Source organism: Ahaetulla prasina, chromosome 1 (assembly GCF_028640845.1).
Source record: "Ahaetulla prasina isolate Xishuangbanna chromosome 1, ASM2864084v1, whole genome shotgun sequence".
NCBI classification, from domain to species: Eukaryota; Metazoa; Chordata; class Lepidosauria; order Squamata; family Colubridae; genus Ahaetulla; species Ahaetulla prasina.
In genome coordinates, this window is record NC_080539.1 from 129,235,995 (window position 1) to 129,257,439 (window position 21,445).

General features: G+C 38.0%; 1 protein-coding gene across 6 annotated transcripts in view; it reads left to right on the forward strand.

Moving 5' to 3' along the window:
- The window catches only part of CEP162 (centrosomal protein 162), a 47,994-nt gene that overhangs the window by 20,316 nt on the left and 6,233 nt on the right, over window positions 1-21,445 (forward strand). For all 6 annotated transcript variants that reach the window (XM_058175639.1, XM_058175677.1, XM_058175648.1 and 3 more), the window contains 14 exons: window positions 3,060-3,141; window positions 5,170-5,437; window positions 6,391-6,646; window positions 7,518-7,654; window positions 8,900-9,124; window positions 9,613-9,750; window positions 10,741-10,853; window positions 11,584-11,689; window positions 12,428-12,554; window positions 13,644-13,807; window positions 15,795-15,899; window positions 16,699-16,929; window positions 18,833-19,485; window positions 20,420-20,561. In XM_058175639.1, the coding sequence (XP_058031622.1) occupies window positions 3,060-3,141; window positions 5,170-5,437; window positions 6,391-6,646; window positions 7,518-7,654; window positions 8,900-9,124; window positions 9,613-9,750; window positions 10,741-10,853; window positions 11,584-11,689; window positions 12,428-12,554; window positions 13,644-13,807; window positions 15,795-15,899; window positions 16,699-16,929; window positions 18,833-19,485; window positions 20,420-20,561 (2,747 nt within the window). The remainder of the gene's footprint in view (window positions 1-3,059; window positions 3,142-5,169; window positions 5,438-6,390; window positions 6,647-7,517; window positions 7,655-8,899; window positions 9,125-9,612; window positions 9,751-10,740; window positions 10,854-11,583; window positions 11,690-12,427; window positions 12,555-13,643; window positions 13,808-15,794; window positions 15,900-16,698; window positions 16,930-18,832; window positions 19,486-20,419; window positions 20,562-21,445) is intronic.

Below are 21,445 nucleotides of genomic sequence, written 5' to 3' on the forward strand. Positions count from 1 at the left end.
GCGGCGGGGCCTTGGACCGTGTCGTGCCTTTGCGGCCTCTGACCCGGCGCGGGTCCCAACCGGCTCCTTGGTTCTCCGAGGAGCTGAGAGGATGAGCGCGGAGAAGGCGCCTGGAGAGTCTTTGGAGGTCTAGCCGTTCGAGCTGATCGGACACTAGTGAAGTCCTATACTAGGACTTACCTAGTGGCATTGAGAAGCGGCGTAGCTCGCCTCCTCCCTCATTGCATCGGCAGATAACCGCCCAGCCGCCCTGTTTGGGTGACTCGCTCCCTCTTACACCAGGGGAGCGGGATGACCCGTGCAGGGGCGTGCTGAGAGTTTAACGGTTATCTATATGATAAAATCGTTCAACCGGGATGGTCTGGACCAAGATTGCAGTGATCTGGGCGAGATGCGTGAGGCGGTCTTGGTGACATTGTGTGGGATGAGTTTGACCCTGTGGCTCCGAGGACATGGACAGGTTGTTGGGTAGGTTGAATGCCACTACGTGTTTACTGGACCCGTGCCCCTCTTGGCTGGTGCTGGCCACTCGAGAGGTGACACGAGGCTGGCTCCAGGCGATTACGACCGCTTCTTTGGTGGAGGGTGTCTTCCCGGCCGCCTTGAAAGAGGCGGTGGTGAGGCCCCTCCTTAAGAAGCCATCCTTGGACCCGGCTGTTTTAGGTAATTATCGTCCGGTCTCCAACCTTCGCTTCGCGGCGAAGGTTGTAGAGAGTATGGTGGCATATCAATTTCCCTTGCACCTGGATGAAACTGTCTATCTAGACCCGTTCCAGTCCGGTTTTCGGCCCGGTTACAGCACGGAGACGGCTTTGGTCGCGTTGGTGGATGATCTCTGGGGGGCCAGGGACAGGGGTTGCTCCTCTGCCCTGGTCCTATTAGACCTCTCAGCGGCTTCCGATACCACCGACCATGGTACCCTGCTGCGCGGGTTGGAGGGATTGGGAGTGGGAGGCACCGTTTATCGGTGGTTCCCCCCCTATCTCTCCGACCGGCCGCAGTCGGTGTTGACGGGGGGGCAGAGGTCGGCCCCGAGGCGCCTCACTTGTGGGGTGCCGCAGGGGTCGATCCTCTCGCCCCTTCTGTTTAACATCTACATGAAGCCGCTGGGTGAGATCATCAGTGGTTTCGGTGTGAAGTACCAGCTGTATGCGGATGACACCCAGCTGTACTTTTCTACACCGGACCACCCCAACGGTTATCAAGTGCTGTCCCGGTGCCTGGAGGCCGACGGGTCTGGATGGGGAGAAATAGGCTCAAGCTCAATCCTCCAAGACAGAGTGGCTGTGGATGCGGCATCCCGATACAGTCAGCTAAATCCGCGGCTGACCATCGGTGGCGAGTCATTGGCCCCGATGGAAAGGGTCCGCAACTTAGGCGCCCTCCTGGATGAACGGCTGTCTCTAGAAGACCATTTGACGGCCGTCTCCAGGAGAGCGTTCTACCAGGTTCGCCTGGTACGCCAGTTGCGCCTTTCTGGACCGGGATGCCCTATGCACGGTCACCACGCACTCGTGACGCCTCGCCTGGATTACTGCAATGCTCTCTACATGGGGCTCCCCTTGAAGGGCATCCGAGGCTGCAGTTAGTCCAGAATGCGGCTGCGCTGGTGATAGATGGAGCCCTCGTGGCTCCCGTATAACACCATCCTGCGCAGGCTGCACTGGCTACCTGTGGCTTTCGGGTGCGCTTCAAGGTTTTGGTGACCACCTTTAAAGCGCCCATGGCATTGGGCCGGGCTACTTACGGGACCGCCTACTGCTACCGAATATCTCTCACCGACCCGTGCGCTCTCACAGAGAGGGTCTCCTCAGGGTGCCGTCGACGCGGCAATGTCGTCTGGCGACACCCAGGGGAAGGGCCTTCTCTGTGGGGCCCCACCCTCTGGAATGAACTACCCCCCGGACTTCGTCAGCTTTCGGACCTCCGGACCTTCCGCCGCGGGCTTAAAACGTATTTATTTAATTGTGCAGGGCTGAGCTAGATTTTAAATTATTGGTTTTAAATTGGGTTTTATTTGATATTTTAATTCTAAATTTACGGGCTTGTTAGAATCAGTTTTTTAATTGTTTTATATTGTATTTATATGTCTTTTAAATGCCTGTACACCGCCCTGAGTCCTTCGGGAGATAGGGCGGTATATAAATTTGAATAAATAAATAAATAAATAAATAAATACTCAGGTTTTGTGGCTCCCTGGGAAATGGGTCATGTGACTGGGTGGGCGTGGCCAATTTGATTGGTCTCCCCCTTAGGAAATTTCTCCTTAGTCCAACTCACAATAAAATAGCATTGTTCCAATATTTAGAATAGAATAGAATAACAGAGTTGGAAAGGACCTCGGAGGTCTTCTAGTCCAACCCCCTGCTTGGGCAGGAATCCCTATACCATTTCAGACAAATGTTATCTAATCTCTTCTTAAAAACTTCCAGTGTTGGAGCTTTTACAACTTCTGCAGGCAAGTTATTCCAATGATTAATTGTTCTGTCAGGAAATTTGAGGGGCTCCTACAAAAGTGAGAGAGTTAAATCTATTTTTCAAAGTACCAAAACGCATAACAAGAAAAAATGAATGGAAACTAACCAAAGAGAAGCAACCTAGGACTAAGAGAAATTTCCTAACAGTGAGACCAATTAACCAATGGAATAGCTTGCTTTCAGAAGTTGTGGACGCTCCATCACTAGAGGCTTTCAAAAAGAGTGAGGGAAGTAGACCCCAAAAGGACAGTGCCAGGAACCACTAAAACAATGCAGAAAACTTAAAACAGTCATTCCCCCTTTTTTAAAAAAAGTCAACCCCAAAGCAAACGCAGCAGCTGAGAGGGAAACTCTCAGTAAAACCAAAGCTATTCAAAAGTTTATAATCAGTGGTTAACACACTGCATTAATCACTGTAGAATGTAATAAGATGGACAAAACAAGCCAGTCCCAATATAACCAGGTATTGCTTATGCCAATTTTTTTGTAATTTTTGACAAAAAAATGAAATTTCATTCAAATTTTATTTGAAAACACTTGCTACAGAAGTAATAACAAGTGTGTTGTTTTCCTTCTATCTAGATTTGCCGACTATAGAAGAACTGATGAAACCTATCAGAGCAGATTCATCTTTTGTCAGGGGATTTGAACTGGAGCCTATTAGGTATTGATTCTGGAAAATGCATGACATAACCAATGAATTTTTTCATGGTTTTTTTTCTTTAACCCTTTTTAAAATGAAGATATTACTACTGTAGTGTTATTAGAATATCATTTGCTCCTTGAGTATATTATTCATAAGATTTAAATATATTTTTGCTGCTAACATCTATTTAATCAATAATTGGAGTGAAGAATTTAAGCTGAAAACTTTCAACCTTAAAATGGTGTCTGTTTGCTCAGTCCTGTAGCTCGCAGAACTAAGTATAGGTAGTCCTTGATTTATTATCACAAATGAGCCCCAAATTTCCATTGCTAAGCAAGACAATTAAGTGAGTTTTGCTCCATTTACCGCAACCTTTCTTGCCAGAATTGAGTGGTGAATAATTGCAGTTGTTTAGTAGCATGGTTTGGCTTGAATTTGGTTTCTCCATTGACTTTGCTTATCCGAAGTTGCAAAAGGTTGCATGACCCCAGGACACTGCAACCATCATAAATACAGGCCAGTTGCTGTCCTGCTCATACACGGACACACACACGCACCACAGGTGTAAGGAATCTTTATTAAGGCTTCTGAGCCTGAATTGGTATTCCCCAGCAATTCCCTGTGCTGGCACCAGCTCAACCCCAGTGAGTTCCACAAGCTACTCAAATGAAGCCAACACTAGACCTCAAGGCAAAAGCAAATCCAATCCACTAGGAAAAAGCAAGTGCCCAAGGCAAAGGCAATTTCAAGACAAAGGTAAGTCCAAAAGGCAAAGGCAAATCCACAAGACAAGTCGATAGGAAAAGGCAAGGCAAGACAAAGGCAAGCCACAGCTGAAGAGACGTGATCCAAAGTTCAGGGGAAGAACATACAGCAAGAAAAGGAAAACATTGTTCCCAGCATCATTTCACTCCCCTTGTTGAGCTAAATGCTTCCTAGTGCAGCTCATCAAGAGGGGCGAGGCTACCTCCTCGTGAGTAGCCTGGCTGACCTTTGTGCCTGCCTCCTCTCAGCCCTACATGCTCTCAGATCTGGAGGAGGAGGTAGTTCTTTATTTCCACTGACCAGCTGCAGCTGTGTGCCCTCTCCACTCAAGGCCTCTGGGCTTCCCAGCTGCAACTGAGTCTCTTCTTTCTCTAGCTCAGCCGGCTGCTCATCTGGTTGCTCTCCCTCCACTCCTGGCTCATAGCCCTCAGCTGCCAGCTCATCTTCCTCTGAACTAGCATTTGGGGAGTCATCCGGGAAAGTTATAACAGGTCTGAATTTTGATCACGTGACCATGGGATACTGCAGTGGTCATAAGTGTAAAAAACAGTCCTAAGCCACTTTTTTCAGTGCCATTATAACTTCAGATGGACATTAAACAAATGGTTGTAAGTCAAGGACTACCTGTAAAATAGAAGACTTAAGGTATGCACACAGGAAAGAATCCCCCCAAGCAAGATCCTCATATTCAGAAGGCAAACCTTGACTGAGTTTCAAAGGGGTGCTTTTGGACCCTACAATAACCTATCTAAAAAAATATCTTAATAGTGCATGCCTGTGATATCATGAAATCATAAAGCCACATCTGATTAGACTTCATCCCTTCCGCCTTCATAAAGTGGTCAGCCAACTTAGTTTACTATTTTTTGTGTCTGCTGCAAAAGACAGAATATTTTTATGAGTGTTTTTTATTTTTCTAGTTTGTTGTATGCTAATATATAAAACTAAAATAAATAAGTAGGGTTCATTTTTACTGTATTGGGTATAGTGGGTTTTTTTATGATCAAGGAATTTTTGAGTGCATGGGGAACAACATTTTTGCTTTACCTGGCCAAATATGAGATATTTCTTTATAACTGCTACAAAGTGATCTGTTGTTAGTGCTATTATTGCTTAGTCCTGTCCTGCAGGATCAGGTAATTATTTTACTGCAGTTCATGAACAATTATATAGAACTAGTGTGCAATTCAGTATCAAATGTCCATATTTTTTTATTAAGCTATTATTAATAGAAACAACAGACCTATTCATATATGGCTTTCTTTCCCTTCCATCTCATAGTCCTGTGAAAGTCACACAAGATCACACAGATGGATTAATGAAGCCGCCTGATGAAGCCGTGGAATCCCAAAACATTGGCTGTCTTTTAAACCATCCTGGTGAACAAGAAAATACTTCCGTTTTAGAAGTTGCAAATGAAAGTAGCAAAGATAGTCCTCATCTGAAAGTTATCAAGCAGAAATTAGCTGATAAAATTAAACATAATGTTATGAAATTAAGCACTCTCTCAAATTGTTCAACACTCTATCAGGAGAGGAAATCTGGACAGGTGAGCAGCTTTTCCTTGTTATACTTAAGGCACAAAGAAGCAGGAAAGTCAAAGAGTTTTATTCTTCTACAGCTATAGCCAGCCCAAAATAAGCCATTAAACAAAAGGTACCTTTCAAAAAAAGAAACCAATTGTCAGCAGGACAGATCTATTTCTTTATCCCAAAATTAAAAAATAAGTCTTTGCCTGTCAATAAGAAGCCATCAGTGAGGACTCAAGAAGATCTGGCTTGCTAACAGATTAATACTTGAGTACAGCCACTGAGAATTTTGCTGGTTGAAACTCTGATCCTATTCTTCCAACCTATACTCCCTATCTCCTACTTATCTCCCACTTTCCTCATTTTTCTTGAAACAGCTGATTTCTAGGAATGTGAAATATGACTTTCAAGATGTTGACCACTATGATTAGGTTACTGCTTGTTTCCATGAGAATAGAATAGAATAGAATAGAATAGAATAGAATAGAATAGAATAGAATAGAATAGAATAGAATAGAATAGAATAGAGCAGAGCAGAGCAGAGCAGAGCAGAGCAGAGCAGAGCAGAGCAGAGCAGAACAGAACAGAACAGAACAGAACAGAACAGTTGGAAGGAACCTCGGAGGTCTTCAAGTCCAACCCCTCCTCAGGCAGGAAACCTATGCCATTTCCGACAAATGGTTGTCCAATCTCTTCTTAAAAAGTTCCAGTGTTGAAGAATTCACAACTTCTGGAGACAAGTTGTTCCACTGGTTAATTTTATATATGATGTTTGAGTTGTTTATTTGGGATATAATCAAACTTAATATAATTTGGTAGAATTTATTTGGTAGAATTAGAGTTTAAAGTTTATCTTGCTATTCTATAGAAGTATAATTCAGTGATTGCATAACTTTATTTTAAATATTGAACCTCTATTTTACATTCTGAAACCAAACTAGTCAATAACATACATTGTATGTGTTGTTTACAGGTGCATCAACCCAACACTTGGAATAAAGAGAATCCAAATTTAGTACCAGATAAACAAGTAATGTATAAAAGTAGTAAAAACACAATGACTATTCACAGAAAGAAACATTTGGCTGGATCACATAGTTCTGTTAGAAGCTCTGGATATGGAAAACCTAATTCTTCGTTAAAGCACTTTCCTACAGTTAACGAGAAGACATTGAAGGAAAACAACAAAAATCCACTTCTGAAAGTCAAATCTCCTCCAAAGCAGAAAGGTATATTTATAAAACATTTAAAATTGATATAATATAATATGATATGACAAGATATAATATGATAATATATATATAAAGAAACCATTAAAAGTCATGATAACTTTTAATGGGCGAATAGGTGGCAATATAAATTTAATAATTTATTTATTTTATTTATTTATTTATTTATTCGATTTTTATACCGCCCTTCTCCCGAAGGACTCAGGGCGGTGTACAGCCAAAAGTAAAAACAAACAATACAATATACAATTTAAAATACAAATTAAAAAACTTATTTTATAATTGGCCTAAAAAACTTTAAAATATATAAAACTAAAACCCCATTAAAATTAATACTAAAATTTAAAATCGATAAAATTTAAGAACGATAAATAAATAGCTGACCTTTTTGGCATAAAATAGTTATTCCAAGAAATATAGGATATCTAAATAAAAAATTATACAGTCCTTATTGAATTTTCTTTAAAAAAGACACAGGTAGTCCTCAACTTATGACCACAATTGAACCCAAAATTTCTGTTAATTAAAATATATGTTAAGTGAGTTTTGCCCCCATTTTGTGACCTTTCTGCCACAGTTGTGAAGTGAATCACTGAAGTTGATAAGTTAGTAACACAGTTGTTAAGTGAACCTGGCTTTCCCATGGACTTTGCTTGTCAGAAGGTCACAAAAAGGGATCAGATGACTCTGGGTCACAAGTATGAACTAGTTGCCATGTATCTGAATTTTGATCACAGGATCATGGGGATGCTACAAAGGTGATAAGTGAAAAATGGTCATAAGTCACTTTTCAGTGCCGTTGTAACTTTGGTCACTAAATGGACTGTTTTAAGTCGAGGACTACCTGTAATTGATTGTTTTCCTTTCAAAGGCACATCAGTGACTAAAGTAACTCAGACAAAACCCCATTCACTCTTCCCCAAAAGAAATGATTCTACTGATCCTAGACAATCATCTCCAGGTGGATTTCCACCAGAGCCTAAAGAAAATGACAGCCAGGGTTACAAGGTTAGTGATATAACCACTGTTCTTCAACGGGTATTTTTTAAAAAAGGAGAATGTTCGAGAAATGAAAATGCAGAATATGAGGAAGATTCTTGGTTCGAAAGTATTCTTAATGTCACTCACATACAGCTTGTCCTCGTTGAGCAACTGTTTGCAGTTACCACGGTGATGAAGAAGTAGCTTTACTACCAAGCTTCGTTTTTACAACCTTCTCTGTAAAGCTAGAGTTTCCTTTTTGTAAAGCGAAAGAAAGATAGTAAGCATCTTTGCCGTTTCACTCAGCGACCACTTGGCTTACTGACTGAGTTGCTGGTTCCAATTGTAGTCGCTAAATGAGGACTACCTGTATACTCTCTTCAGATGTGTGAAAGGAAAATGAACACCCGGTTTGGCATTTTGGCAGTTTGACATATACAGTGAGCCCAAACCGTAGCACAAAAAATACATATATATTTTTTGTTTTAAATAGTTCTTGTGCTGCCATAGACAACTACTTATCATTGGATTTATAATATGTGAATTGGATTCCATTAATAGAACTCATAAATTCAAGGAAAGGCAAAAAGGTAATTTTGACTTTCCTCAATCTGCAGTCCCTCAGTTTATTCAGTACCTTATTTTGGGTGCAGAGACAGGATGTGAGATGATACAGAAGGCAGGAGGAGGAGGGGAAGTCTCCCCTCCTCCTAACAACGGGATAGATTGGAATTCCAACATAGGAGGCTTTGTCTGAAAAAGAGATACAGTATAGTAATATTGTTTGTCTCATTTATATCCTTATTTTTATAAAAACAGCTTGGGAAATGTTGAATTACAATTCCCAGCAGCCTAAACCATTATAATTATTGCTGAAAATTCTGGGGGTTGCGCAAATAGCTGGAAGAATAATAGATTCCCCATCTTTGCTTCAGGGAATTTAGGCCAGCTCTTGTGTTTTCCCATCTTTGTATTTACTCATTTTAATTAAAATAAATGTGGATGCATTCAAATGCTTCCTCAAGCATAGCACTTATTTCTCTCTATTGTATGTACGTGAACTAATTTGCTTCTGTGCTAAAATGATGCATTTTCCTAATGGAACAGCAGTGTTTTAATTCCTCTCTACAGTATTGAAATGTTTTGCATACTAGAACAGGCTTGGAAAACATTAAATATTTCATTTTTATATGGAAAAAAAACTGAAAAGAAAATTAGCAATTGAATTTGATTCTGCGTTCCATATTGTATGTATTCCCTGTGTGTCATCAGGTAGCCCCAATTTCCTCCTTTCATAGTGAAAGAGAGCTTTATTTACTAAAAAGAGCACAGGAAGCAGAGGAAAAATTGACTGTAGCCAATACTTTGATTGAACATCTGAAAACCACCTCCCTTGAAAGAGAGAAGGAAATGGAGGCAAAGTTTCTGGAAAGGAAAATGCAGCAAGATAAAGAGCTGTCTCAGTTAAGCCAAGAAAATTACGTTCTTCAAACACAGGTACCCTCTTATATTCTTTATATTCTGCTTAATAAATAGCATCTTGTTTGGTATATTCCACTAAAACAACATTTATCTTAACATTTGATAAAAATGTCCATGAAACTACCCACTTTACTCATCATATTTTTGGAGATGCACCTCAACCATGCACGATTGTCTTTCAACTCTTATCCAGGTTTATGTATTGAAATGTATATTACTAAACAAGAAAAAAACCTACTATTTAATTCCTAATAATTACAGAAATAAGGGACACTTTTATAAAACCGGATAAGCCCATATCCAACACATCAACTACTTGGTGAAAAAGTAGACTATAGATATGATTTTCAGGTAATATAACATTTCAATAAATGAATGTTATTTACTTGAATAATGATACCTATATTTTCTCAATTATATATGTATTCCGCTTACACGTAAAATTATTTTTTTTCTTAGCATTTTTATACGATGCGCTTAATGCTTAGGCATTTTTTTCATAGCTAAATAATATAAAAGATCTAAAAAAAGGAACAATGTGGTCAAGTATTCGTGAGAAAAATCTGAACGATGAAGAAATGTTAAAAGAAATCCAAAAAGAAATCCAGAGTCAAGAGATTCTTCTCCAAGGATACCACCAGGTAAAGATCATGCAATATTGTGACTCTGGGCTTTTTGTCCTGCCTACCAAATGTGTTAGACAGCAGTTCCAATTGCAGCAGTAGTTTTCTTGGCAAAACAAGAAGCAGAAGAAATTGGAAGCAAAATAACTTATTTTTGGAAAATTCAGTTTGAAGCCCTACCAGTATTTGTTTGTTTGTCATTTGTTAGATTTATAATCAGCTTTTTCTCCCTGCAAATTATTAGTAAATTTCTTCATCTCATAATCTCATAGGTGAAGACAATATTTACATAATTTGTATCAGGAAATAAATAAATATATCCTGCTGCCAATTTTTGACTGTAACTGGTTCTGGTCATCCTACTCTATTGATAATCCTCTTGTTGAGCAGAGATTAAGCTTCTGGCTCAATCAGCACATGTTCTTTTATTGAAGCAACATTTGGAACGAGACTTAAGGACTAGTTTTGCCCCGTCCTCCTCCCAAATTTTATCATCTTATGTAATATAATTTAACATATAGCCACTTTAAAACTACAAATGACACATACACCAAAATGTCAATGCAGTGTAGCACTTTAATCTAGCTGTATTTTATTAAATGCAGAAGTCCATAGCTTCTGTGCTGCTATCCATACAACATTATTCATTTAATAGGTTCCCATTCAAATCCTGAAATATTTCACTTGTGTCCCATAAATTAACAAGGTATTGTTCGTTCTGAATTGTTTTAAAGACAGATATTTTTTTATTTGCACAATTATTCAGAGATAAGGTTCCTGGGGTTTGTTTATTGATTCACAAAATTGAGCACTGTGCAGCAAACTTAATCTGTCTATTGTGATATAAATTTTCTGAGCTAGCGAAAATGTTGGATGAGATCTGTCAACAATACTTTGATTTTATGTAACAAACTACTACTGGTTTGGGAATTAGAAACTACAGATACCGATGCACATCTTTTCACACGAACCCGTAATAACTAAGTTAATTGTTCTTTTTTAATTAAGGAGAATGAAAAATTATATAAACAAGTTAAGGAGCTTCAGCTAAATAACAAGACAAATGAGGAAATTATGTTTAAAGAGAATCAACGTTTGATGACTCAATTAGCAGCTTTACAGTGAGTTTATTCAAATGTATGGCAAAATCTATGATGCATTTACATAAATTATTATTTCTGAGATAAAGTAAATAGAGGAATGTGTCATTTATCTGTATAGGTAATTTCTTTTGAACGTAAGTAGGACTTACTTCCAAATAAGCATGATTATAATTATGTTGTGTCTAATTGATTTTTAGCTAGCAAATCAGTTGTAGCCATTCCCACCAAAATCAGTGGCTTTAATCAGGCATTCTAATATCGGGTAGTAGTTAGGTAAGAATTTCCTTTCAAGTACTGCCTCATTTCTAAACTGTACAAAGTGGGGAGAATTATATTGATAGATGTGCCTTCTTTTAACTTAGTATGTTTGAAAAGGTTTTGCAGAAGAGAAGCCATTTTAGAGAAGTAGCTTGGGTCAGGACAGATTTCTTATTAAGTTTGTAAATTAGCCATCTAATATAAAGTTCTGAATCTCATCATCTTCTTGCTATTCAAATTGAATAGCTTCAAAAAGGAAGTTATTCAAAAAATCCCAATATAGAAATTAAAAAAACTTATTCTGCTCAAAAGTAGTACCATCTAAATTATTCTGAGATATTCTTGTCATTTGCAATAAACAAAGAAGTCAGCAACGGAGTATGGGTATATATATAAAAGCTAGATTCATTTGCAGGACATATCCAAAATAGAGACACTTTCTAGCTTAATTATAAAACTACAAAAGTGATAATTTTTAAATTTAAAATAGGGAGAAGGTGGAAAAAAACAATGTTTTACCACATGGGGTACAGAATAATAAACCATCTGAGAATCAGAATTTTACAGACTTGATTTCAGAACTTCGAGCAGCCAAGGTAGGTCTTTTTGCAATGTCTTTCCTTTAATATTTAAAATGTTGCCAACGTTCATATCATCAATATGTAGCTATGTGATTAATTTTTATAATATCTCTATTTTAATATTGCTTCTAAATAAACACTAGATTGAACTGATAAAATATATCACTCTGATTTAAGAGATCAACACAGAAAAGTTTCTCTTCAAATGCGTTCCTGTTCTTTTGTGACCAGATGATCATCCTTTTCCATTTAAAGTGTGCATCATCTTTCTAATAATCCCCCAAATTTCAGGAGCCTTCTTTACTCAAATAAAACTTCAATTTATGGCAGGGGATCAGTTTTTTCTTATTGATGCCCCTAACAGTTGGGCAATTTTCAACAGAGTTTATTGTTGAGGAGTTTCCCTTTATTTCTCCATATAATTCTTATAAAGTAGAGCCACTATGATTGCCCAATCATGAACTGAAAGTGCAAATTAACTTTTCGTTTGCTTTCCTACCATAAGGTGTAGTGTGATCTACACTATCTTAATTTTGTGGGAGTAGCAGCTGTAAATGATTAAGTGGCAATTCCATCTGGGCACTTGGACAGACTGATTTCTTGATAAAGAGAATATGGAGTATGTCGCTGGCATAGATCTCTGGATAGAGCTGTCATTATTCCACACCATACGCAAGGCTCAGTTCAATGGTTAATAACATCTTTTGTCTGTCTCTTTTGTCTGATATTCCTGTGTTGGGGTGGGGAACAAAGGCTACAGAAGCCAATTTGCTTGAAGAGAGAAAGCATCTAAAGCAAGATAAACAAGCCCTTGAAGTTGATTTGGCACAAATGAAGAAAGAGCGAGATCTGGCAAGAGCCCAGTTTGTTTCTGCCTCAGGTAACATCCTGTTTTAAGAAGACCGTTCCCCACTGAATAAGATTGCTGTTTTGTTGTGTACTTAAAAATGGAAAATATATCTGTGTAATATTCAATGCGTTTGTGCAAGGGATGCCTTTGAGAAATAGTGCAGTTCCAGCCTAAGTGTCTTCCATACATATATGTACTCATACGTAGAGGACAATTACACTAAGTCTTCAAGAGGATGCAGTGATTTCAGCATTTTGATATGAGGCATTTTGCTAGCCAGAATGCTCCATTTAAAGCACACAGGATGAGATGATAGCACTGTTCCAATATCTAAGGGGCTGCCAGAAAGAAGAGGGAGTCAACCTATTCTCCAAAGCATCTGAAGGCAGGACAAGAAGCATTGGATGTAAACTAATCAAGAAGAGAACCAACCTAGAACTAAGGAGAACTTTCCTGACAGTGAGAACAATTAATCAGTGGAATAACTTGCCTCCAGAAATTATGGATGCTCCCACACTGGAGGTTTTTAAGAAGAGATTGGACAACCATTTAAGTAAAATGGTATAAGGTTTCCTGCCTGAGCAGGGGGTTGGTCTAGAAGACCTCCAAGGTTCCATCCAACTCTGTTATTCTGTTTTGTTCACAAAACATTAAAGCAGCCACTTCTTTAGTAAGGCACCTCAGAAATGGCTTTGCAAGAAATGCAGCTGCTTTAAAGATTGGAGGAGAATACACTCTTTTAAGATCCCGTTCATTGCAAAACACCTCTATTGCTTTCTTTTCATTATGAAAAAGAAACCCAAAGAATATTGCATTTGCATTTGGAAGTCCCATCTTAGCCATGAAAGCCAGCAGGACGATTTTGAGCCAGTCACTCACTCTCAGCCCAATCCACCACACAGAGTTGTTGTTGTAGGGAAAATAGGGGGAAGATGGTGTCTTGGATATATTTGCCGCCTTGAGCTATTTGTAAAAATAATAAAGATGGGATGTAAATAAGTAAGTAAGTAAATAAGTAAGTTTTTATATACAAAATTAGCTCACGGTTTAAAACAAAAGTAAAGAAAAATAACAATGATGCTTCTAAAATGATTAAGCATGAGTCATTTTATCTCCTAGGTGAGAAATCGTATGAAATGAAGATTATGGAAGAGTCCTACAAAGGTGAAATTAATCGCTTGCAAAAAAGACTCCAGTGGTATGCAGAAAATCAGGAACTCTTGGATAAGGATGCAGCTCGCCTCAGGGGAGCAAAAGAAGAAATCGATAAGCTGAAAGTGGAGGTGATTGTAGTATCAAACATCACTAGAACTAAACCCATTCAAAGCAAAAGGCATCAGGTGCCACATCTCCTAATTGCCCCCTAAGCAGAGTATCATATAATCTGAATTGCTGGGCAGCAGGAATGGTCACATATTGCTTCTCATTATAAGTATATAGTCTGGCCACTAACTGCCAAAACAAGTAAGGGGTGGGGAGATGGGCCCTAGATAAGCAGTCGGGGAATTTTTGTGGAACTATTCCAGCCTGTTAGCATATGAACAGAGGTGGCTACTCTTGCTGCAGTTTCTCTTTTAACCAGAACTAGGTGATGGAATCAGCCTGGATTTCTGTTTGATATCCCAAGGTCTTAAGGTCAAGAGACACCCTCCGTATTTTAGAGTTTTATATTTCTCTGTTCAGAAGTAGCCCAGAAAATGTATAGTTGGAGGCTTGGAATGCAAATAGACTCCATCTAGAAGGCTCTCTTTTACTGGTTAGCTGGCCAGTACTATGGCTATTGCACAATCAATGTGCTCTAAATATGTTGAAATTTCTATAGTTCGAGAATGTCAGGTTACAACATTCATTCACACAGAAATGTGAATGAGTGAGATCAACTTCTATAAACTTCTATAAAGAATGATAGTTCTTTCATCTATCATTTTTGTGATGATTTTTCTTCATGTATAACATTTTCATTTTCAATAAAAAGGAAGGTAGAATTTCAGATACATTATTTATATCAACTTCCTTCCTTCCTTCCTTCCTTTTCTTCCAATTGTAATTTGCAATATACAAAATTAAATATAAATTAAATATTGCAGTATGCAATATTAAATATTTTGTATGTGTAAAACAAGAGAGACACAAGACAAAGGTATCCTCTTCTTTATTTTTATTAGTACTATTAGCCAATAGAGCTAGCATTAGAACCATTGATAATCCAAATACATTAAAAAATAGAATTTTAGAAGTCAAATTAGTTGCACAAGTATATAAATTGAAATTATTTATTAGTGATATTGTACTTACAATCCAACCTTTAGTCTCCTTAAAAATGTTGATGGAATGTGATATGGTTCAATATCAACAATCAAATCTATAGAGTCCCATATTTTTTTTTTGTTTGTTTACATTTATACCCCGCCCTTCTCCAAAGACTCAGGGCGGCTTACAGTGTGTAAGGCAATAGTCTCATTCTATTTTGTATATTTTTTACAAAGTCAACTTATTGCCCCCCCAACAATCTGGGTCCTCATTTTACCTACCTTATAAAGGATGGAAGGCTGAGTCAACCTTGGGCCGGGCTCGAACCTGCAGTAATTGCAGGCTTTGTGTTCTTAATAACAGGCTTTACCAGCCAGAGCTATTCCGGCCCCTATGGAATTGACAGAATGAAAAGCAATTTATATGTTGACTATCAGGCTTTAAAATTATTGTCGTAAAGGTCAAATACTAAGAGTTTTTTAAAACAAAAAAACAATAAAGATCTAGTGACGAGAGAGAAATTATTCAGTAATGTGAATGCTATCGTAGAGTGGATGACTTGCTACCGTGTTTCCCCAAAAATAAGACCCTGACTTATATTTTTTTGAACCCTGAAATAAGTGCTTGGCCTTATTGCCATTGCCAATTAGGCTTATTATCAGGGTTGTCTAATTTTGGGGGAAACAGGGTAATAAGTTGACTTTGTATATAATATACAAATGGATGAAGACTATTGCTTGACATAGTGTAAGCCACCCTGAGTCTTCGGAGAAGGGCGGGATATAAATGCAAATCATCATCATCATCATCTCCTGATACATCATTAGAGCAAGGCACACATACATCAGGGGGAAGCAAGCTGTTCCAGAGGGACAAGCTATTACTGAGGAAGTTCAATGTCAAGGTTCCAGTCCTCCTGTTTTTTCCATTGGAAAAAAATCAAAACACTTTGTGTTACAATAATGATAAATGGATCGTTTAGGCCACTCTTTAGTATCTACTTTTACTTGTATTGCACAGGTGGAAAAGCTTAGAAGTGAAGCTGGACATCATTCTGCCCAGCAAAGAACACGGCTAAAAAATAGAGCAGCAGATGCCAAACGGATTCAAGACCTTGAGCGGCAGGTTTGTAATACAGTTGTTTTTCCTGTATTATCTTAGTATCTACTTTCATTAATAATTAGAATGGTGGTTTAAGTGTGTTTGCTTTAAAGCTCTTTTCTGGGAGAAAATTATTAAATAGGTTTCCAGAGTGGGAATAGGGAATTAAGGCCAAATAATCTTCATACTAAAATAATGTCCAAGGAAAGATGTTTAGTTCATGTACAGTAACAGAGATATTTCAGTCCCCATCTGAGATAGAGAATCAATAAAAAACATTATATATCTATGTCTTTTCATTGATCTTTGCCTAGACGCCTGAAATGTATATTTTTTAACATACAGGTTTTGGAAAACAAACTTTGTGTATGCATGTCTGTCTACTCCAAATTTAGATGGAACTGTTAAACATTGATTCTGGTATTTTTAGTATGCAAAATATTTTTTGTCACTGAATTTTTTCTCTCTTCTCATTTAGTAAATCGTCTTTACAGCTGAGGCTTGTGAGAAAGCATGTGTCAAATGTTAATTATAGTTATATTGTTAATTCTAAATTATAATTTGAATTGTCAATTATAAATCCCACTAGTTCTATTCAATATATTCCTAGGATTCTACCTTTAGCTTATTAAGGGTATCATCTGCATATTTGTACTGTTCAAGTATGAAACAAGCATCCTTAGGTATGTTTAATATTTCTGTGTAAATATTATCAGACACTTTTCTCTTTCACTGAAAATGTAAAATTAAAATGCCTTTCCTTTACCTTTTGATCTCCTAACTGGTTTTTTATTTTAATTGAATTTAATGTATCTTTTGAAAGGTTAAGGAAATGGAAGGGATTCTGAAGAGAAGATATCCTAATTCTTTGCCAGCTTTGATTTATGCTGCTGCTACAGCAGCTTCTGAGGGAGATGGTGATGCTTCACCAAAAAATAATACAGTGGAATTTCTTGAAAGAAGAGTTAAAAAGTTAGAAACTGAACTGGAGGGTAAAGATGATGAAGCCAAAAAAAGTCTCCGTGCCATGGAACAGCAGTTTCAAAAAATAAAGGTAACATACTTCACTAATGTTTTAAATGCTTCTTTTAAAATCTATTAGCTGACAGCTGAGAAGAACAAAGCTGTTAAGATGCCAATTTGACTGCAAGTGAAAGGCCTCTTGATCTGGATGAGACCGTTGCAAGTTGCAATCTACTCTGCACTAGTAGAAATAATAAGGAATGCATTAGTTGCCTCCATTTTATCTGTACAGAACAGAGTGATTATTACTTTTTTATAAAAACACTGGTGGAGATAAGCCAGGGCTTCAGCAGAAACCTTTGATTCAAAAGAACTTGGCAATTATAAACCTGACTCAAACATTATATTCTGAGAAAGTTGATTTAGAACTCTGAGCACTAATTATCTAGGCCCATTTCAGTTGGTCTTTCTGGCAAGATATACTAAAATTGTTTGATTAATTTGGTAACCATGAGTTATGCTGAAAACTGGCTTGCAGGGCCGTGGTTCTGGTTGCTTTTCTATATGAGCAGGTTTTAATACTCTGATGCATCTTGGATGGACTTTTAAACTTCTCTCTTCTCCCAGGCTTTGGGCATAGCTGGTTGGAACCCCTTCTTGCATGCATGATACGTTGTTGCTGAGAGGGCTCAACATTGTTGTTTATTTTTAAGTATTTTTTTAATTTTACTTCATTGTTTTATGCTGTGAGCCAGAGTCAATTAAAGATAGACAGCATTAGACAAATAAATCATAGTATGTTTTTGAATCGTCCAACAGGATTGGGCCTCTTTTTCCAGTGATTCCAATTCTCCTTATTAGGCCATGTCCAGAAGATAAGGCTGGGAAACTACTGGTTGACACCTAGGTTATTCCTTTCCAAAATCCCTACATCATGCTGATCAACATTATCACATTTTTCTTTAAGTTCCCTGGTGTAATTTCACAAAATCCAATATTTGTATTTTATTTTACCTTTATGTAAGCTAAAGCATGCGTGTAAGTAATGTAATGCCTGCTTTGTCACTTTAGCATCCACTTTAACTTTCCTAGAAAGGAAGCCATAATTGTTCAAGAGTTTCTACCTGGGTTATTTATGCTGTTCAACAAGCTGCATTTTTAAACATATTTTCACTTATTATTTATTGTTGTCAGAGTCTTTTTTTAAAGGAGTGTGATCAAAAAGAATGACAAAAATAATGTGGTCTACCATACTTCACTGAACTTCAGTTCATACCATTGGTTCACCTATAGGAACATAGCTTGGTTGCTTACATCTAGGAAAGCTGCCAGATCAGGGGTGAAATGCTCCGGTTCGGACCGGATCGCACAATTCCGGTAGCGATGGGGGCCGGTAGTTCAGAGAACCGGTAGCAAAAATCCCTGCCCCCTACCACCACCCACTCTTCGCTGTTCCTCTTCTCTGTCCTTGAAGCTCTCGGTGGTGATATAGCTGCAAACAGCCTTAAATGACTGTCGCGGTGCTTCAAAAGGCCGCACTATAGCTGATCAGCGCTGTAGACAGCTAGTAGACCAGTACCTCTATTTTTAAAGAAGGTAGACCGTTGCGCTCCCAAGTTTTGTATACTTTATTATTTTTATTATTTTTTATTATTGGCCATGCCCATTCAGTCACCTGACCACCAAGCCATGCCCAGCGGGTCACCTGATCACCAAGCCACACCCACCAATTAAGCCACGCCCACAGAACTGGTAGGGGAAATTTTTAGATTTCACCCGTGGCAGATAATACACTTCTCAGGTTGATATGCAAAGTGCAATAGTTGGATATTTCAGTCTGGATCCACCCTGGCGATTGCTTAGGAAACAACCATGTGTTCCCTGAGAAAGCATTATGGAACCATTAACTATGGCGCCCTCACTCTCCTTTGAGATTCAAAGCAAATAAAACCTAACAGAGGTGAATCTTTACTTCCTGCAATCTGTCTTTACAGCTTCAATATGAGAAAAGAATTGAGGAACTTGAACAACTGCTGGCATATAAACTGCTGAACGAGCCTCAGAAGCTTCAAGACAAGTCATCCAGCTTTGATCAGGAACTGCGTCAGGTCAATGAAGCCCACCAGAAGACCATTCAGAATCTTCAGGCTGAAATCGATTCCCTTCGAAGCCACATAACTCAGCTGGAAAGTCAGAAGAAGCCACGGGATGACGACGCAGATCTGCAGTCACTAGAATTTCAGGTGGAGCAGGCTCGTGCGAAAGCCCAGTTGGTTCGGCTCAATCAGGAAATGATTGCCAAAAACCGGGAGATAAAAGACCTCACGAAAACTGTGGAAAGGCTTCAAAAAGAGAGGAGGAGGATGCTCTCCGGTACAAATTCTGGAAGAAGACTCGATAAAAAAGGAACGCTGGAAAAAGACACTCTGAGCCCTGAGAAAAAGGTCCCCAGGAGTCCAGGTTTTTCCCCTGATAATCTCAAAGATAAAATATACCAGCCCAATGTCTTTGCTGACGCTCACATTTCAGAAGTTCAACAAGAAAACGCCACCCTGAAAGAAGAACTGGAAAAGTTGAAACTAGAACTAAGCGAGGAAAGGATATCATCTCAAGCAGCTCTGGCAAATGCTGAAGAGCTTATGAGAAGGTACCGTAGTATTTTTATTAGCTACATTTTTTAACACACTATTACTTAGGGTCACTCATTCCTGTACAGTAGTAATGTTTGCTGATCTGAAATTCCCTCCCCCACCCCACCCTCATGCAGTCTCTGTTCATTAGAAGCAACTCCCCTCAGCAGGGCCAGACTAAATCAAAGCTTTCCTTTGCTGTTGAAGTCAGCTTCCACTGGCATCAGCTGATTTTTTCCCCATTAATTTTCATGCAGTGGTGTGGATTAGAAATACACTCTAAATTACAATTCTATAGTATTATTTGCATTCTAGTCTTAAATAAATGTATGGAGGTTAACACGTAGTACTTGCAGCCATTTGGATCACTAGGATAAACACACAAAAAAATTTTAAAACGTTTTTTAAAAATTAGACAACCATTTTTTGGTCAGCTAATGTTACATAGAATCTTTTAAGGAGGTCTGCTTAGTTAGAATAGAAATCATACATGTATTGTTTTTCTATACGATGCATAGTTTCCCTAAGATATTTGTTTAGTGCACAAACTATTTCATTTTGTAAAATATGCTTATTTAAATTGTAATTGATAGAAATGGCTCGGTTTGTTTCTGTTTTTGGCTGTGTCATGGTCCTTTTTCCGCTGACATTGATGATGAATCTTGTGCTTGTTTTTTTAAGATTTAAAAGATTTAAAAAGATTTAAATGTGGTCATCTTAAGGTTTGGATATCTTTTTCTCCTTTCTGTCCCCTATTCCTCATGTAGAAAAGTGGTGTAAAAAAATAGAACAATGGGAAGTACAATTATGATTGAGTTTACAGCTGCAGAAACTTTTGAAAAATAGTAGATACAAGCCAGATATGATATTCGTATTATTTGGGAAGAATTGGATATATGTAGCTTACTACTAGTACAACAGGGAGTGTTAACTTTTTCACTGTGTTTATAGGGCAAAAGAAGAGTTACAAGGTCATATTGCTACTCTTAAAGTATCGCACCAGAAGGAGCTGGAGAGAATTCTTTGCCAGCAAGCAATAGAATATTCTACTTCCAAAGCAGCAGAACTGAACAGCAAGATTTCGTCTCAAGAGGTAAAATTGACCAGAGAGAGAGACAGAGAGACATACATGCCCCATCACACCCCTTCAGATACAAACAGGCGCACATAGGCATCAACATCAGCCCATGGTATATTGTATCTTGCAGACATGCTTGCCATTATAGCAAGTACTTTTTTCATTCCATGATCTGGTATAGAAACCACTGTATTATATATTTTATATGTTTATATAAATTTTATATTTATATATGTTTATGTAAATTGCGTGTTTACACAATTTGCAAAGCTACGAAATACACCAAGAGATATTCTTACCCACTTTGCCAGAAAGAACAGCATACATCATGTTTTATAGCAGCATTTCACCAATAGACTGAAACACCCACAATGGGGAATGGTTTGCGAGGATAACGGAACTAGCAGAGATGGTAAAATTAATTTGTTTGATTACAGAAATAACATTTATCAGTGACTGGAAACCGCTTAGGGATTTATTTATTTTTTTGAGAAAGGAGAAAAATGAACCTATGGTTTGTGTATTGGTTCTATAGAGTTTGTCAGTTTCTGTCTCTATGTCATCTTCTTCCCATTTCAGAAAAATTGATCTGAGATTGAACATTGCCTGGGGTTTGAGGATTAGAAAAGATAATTTATGAAAAAAGGAAGTTATGATGTAGCCTTAGAGGAAATAAAATATATAAATGTATATAACTATTATCAAAAAGATTAGAAGTCATTTCTTTGTAATCTTTTCTTTTTCTTTTATTTTTATTTAGTACTCTTTATTTTGTTTCTTTTCTAATATTTGTATCATTTTAATCTTGTTACACATTTATTCAACAAAAAATTATATTAAAAATATGGAATTGAAACTGTTCTTTGCATGCTATCTGCTTTTTAAGTAGAACAGCTAAG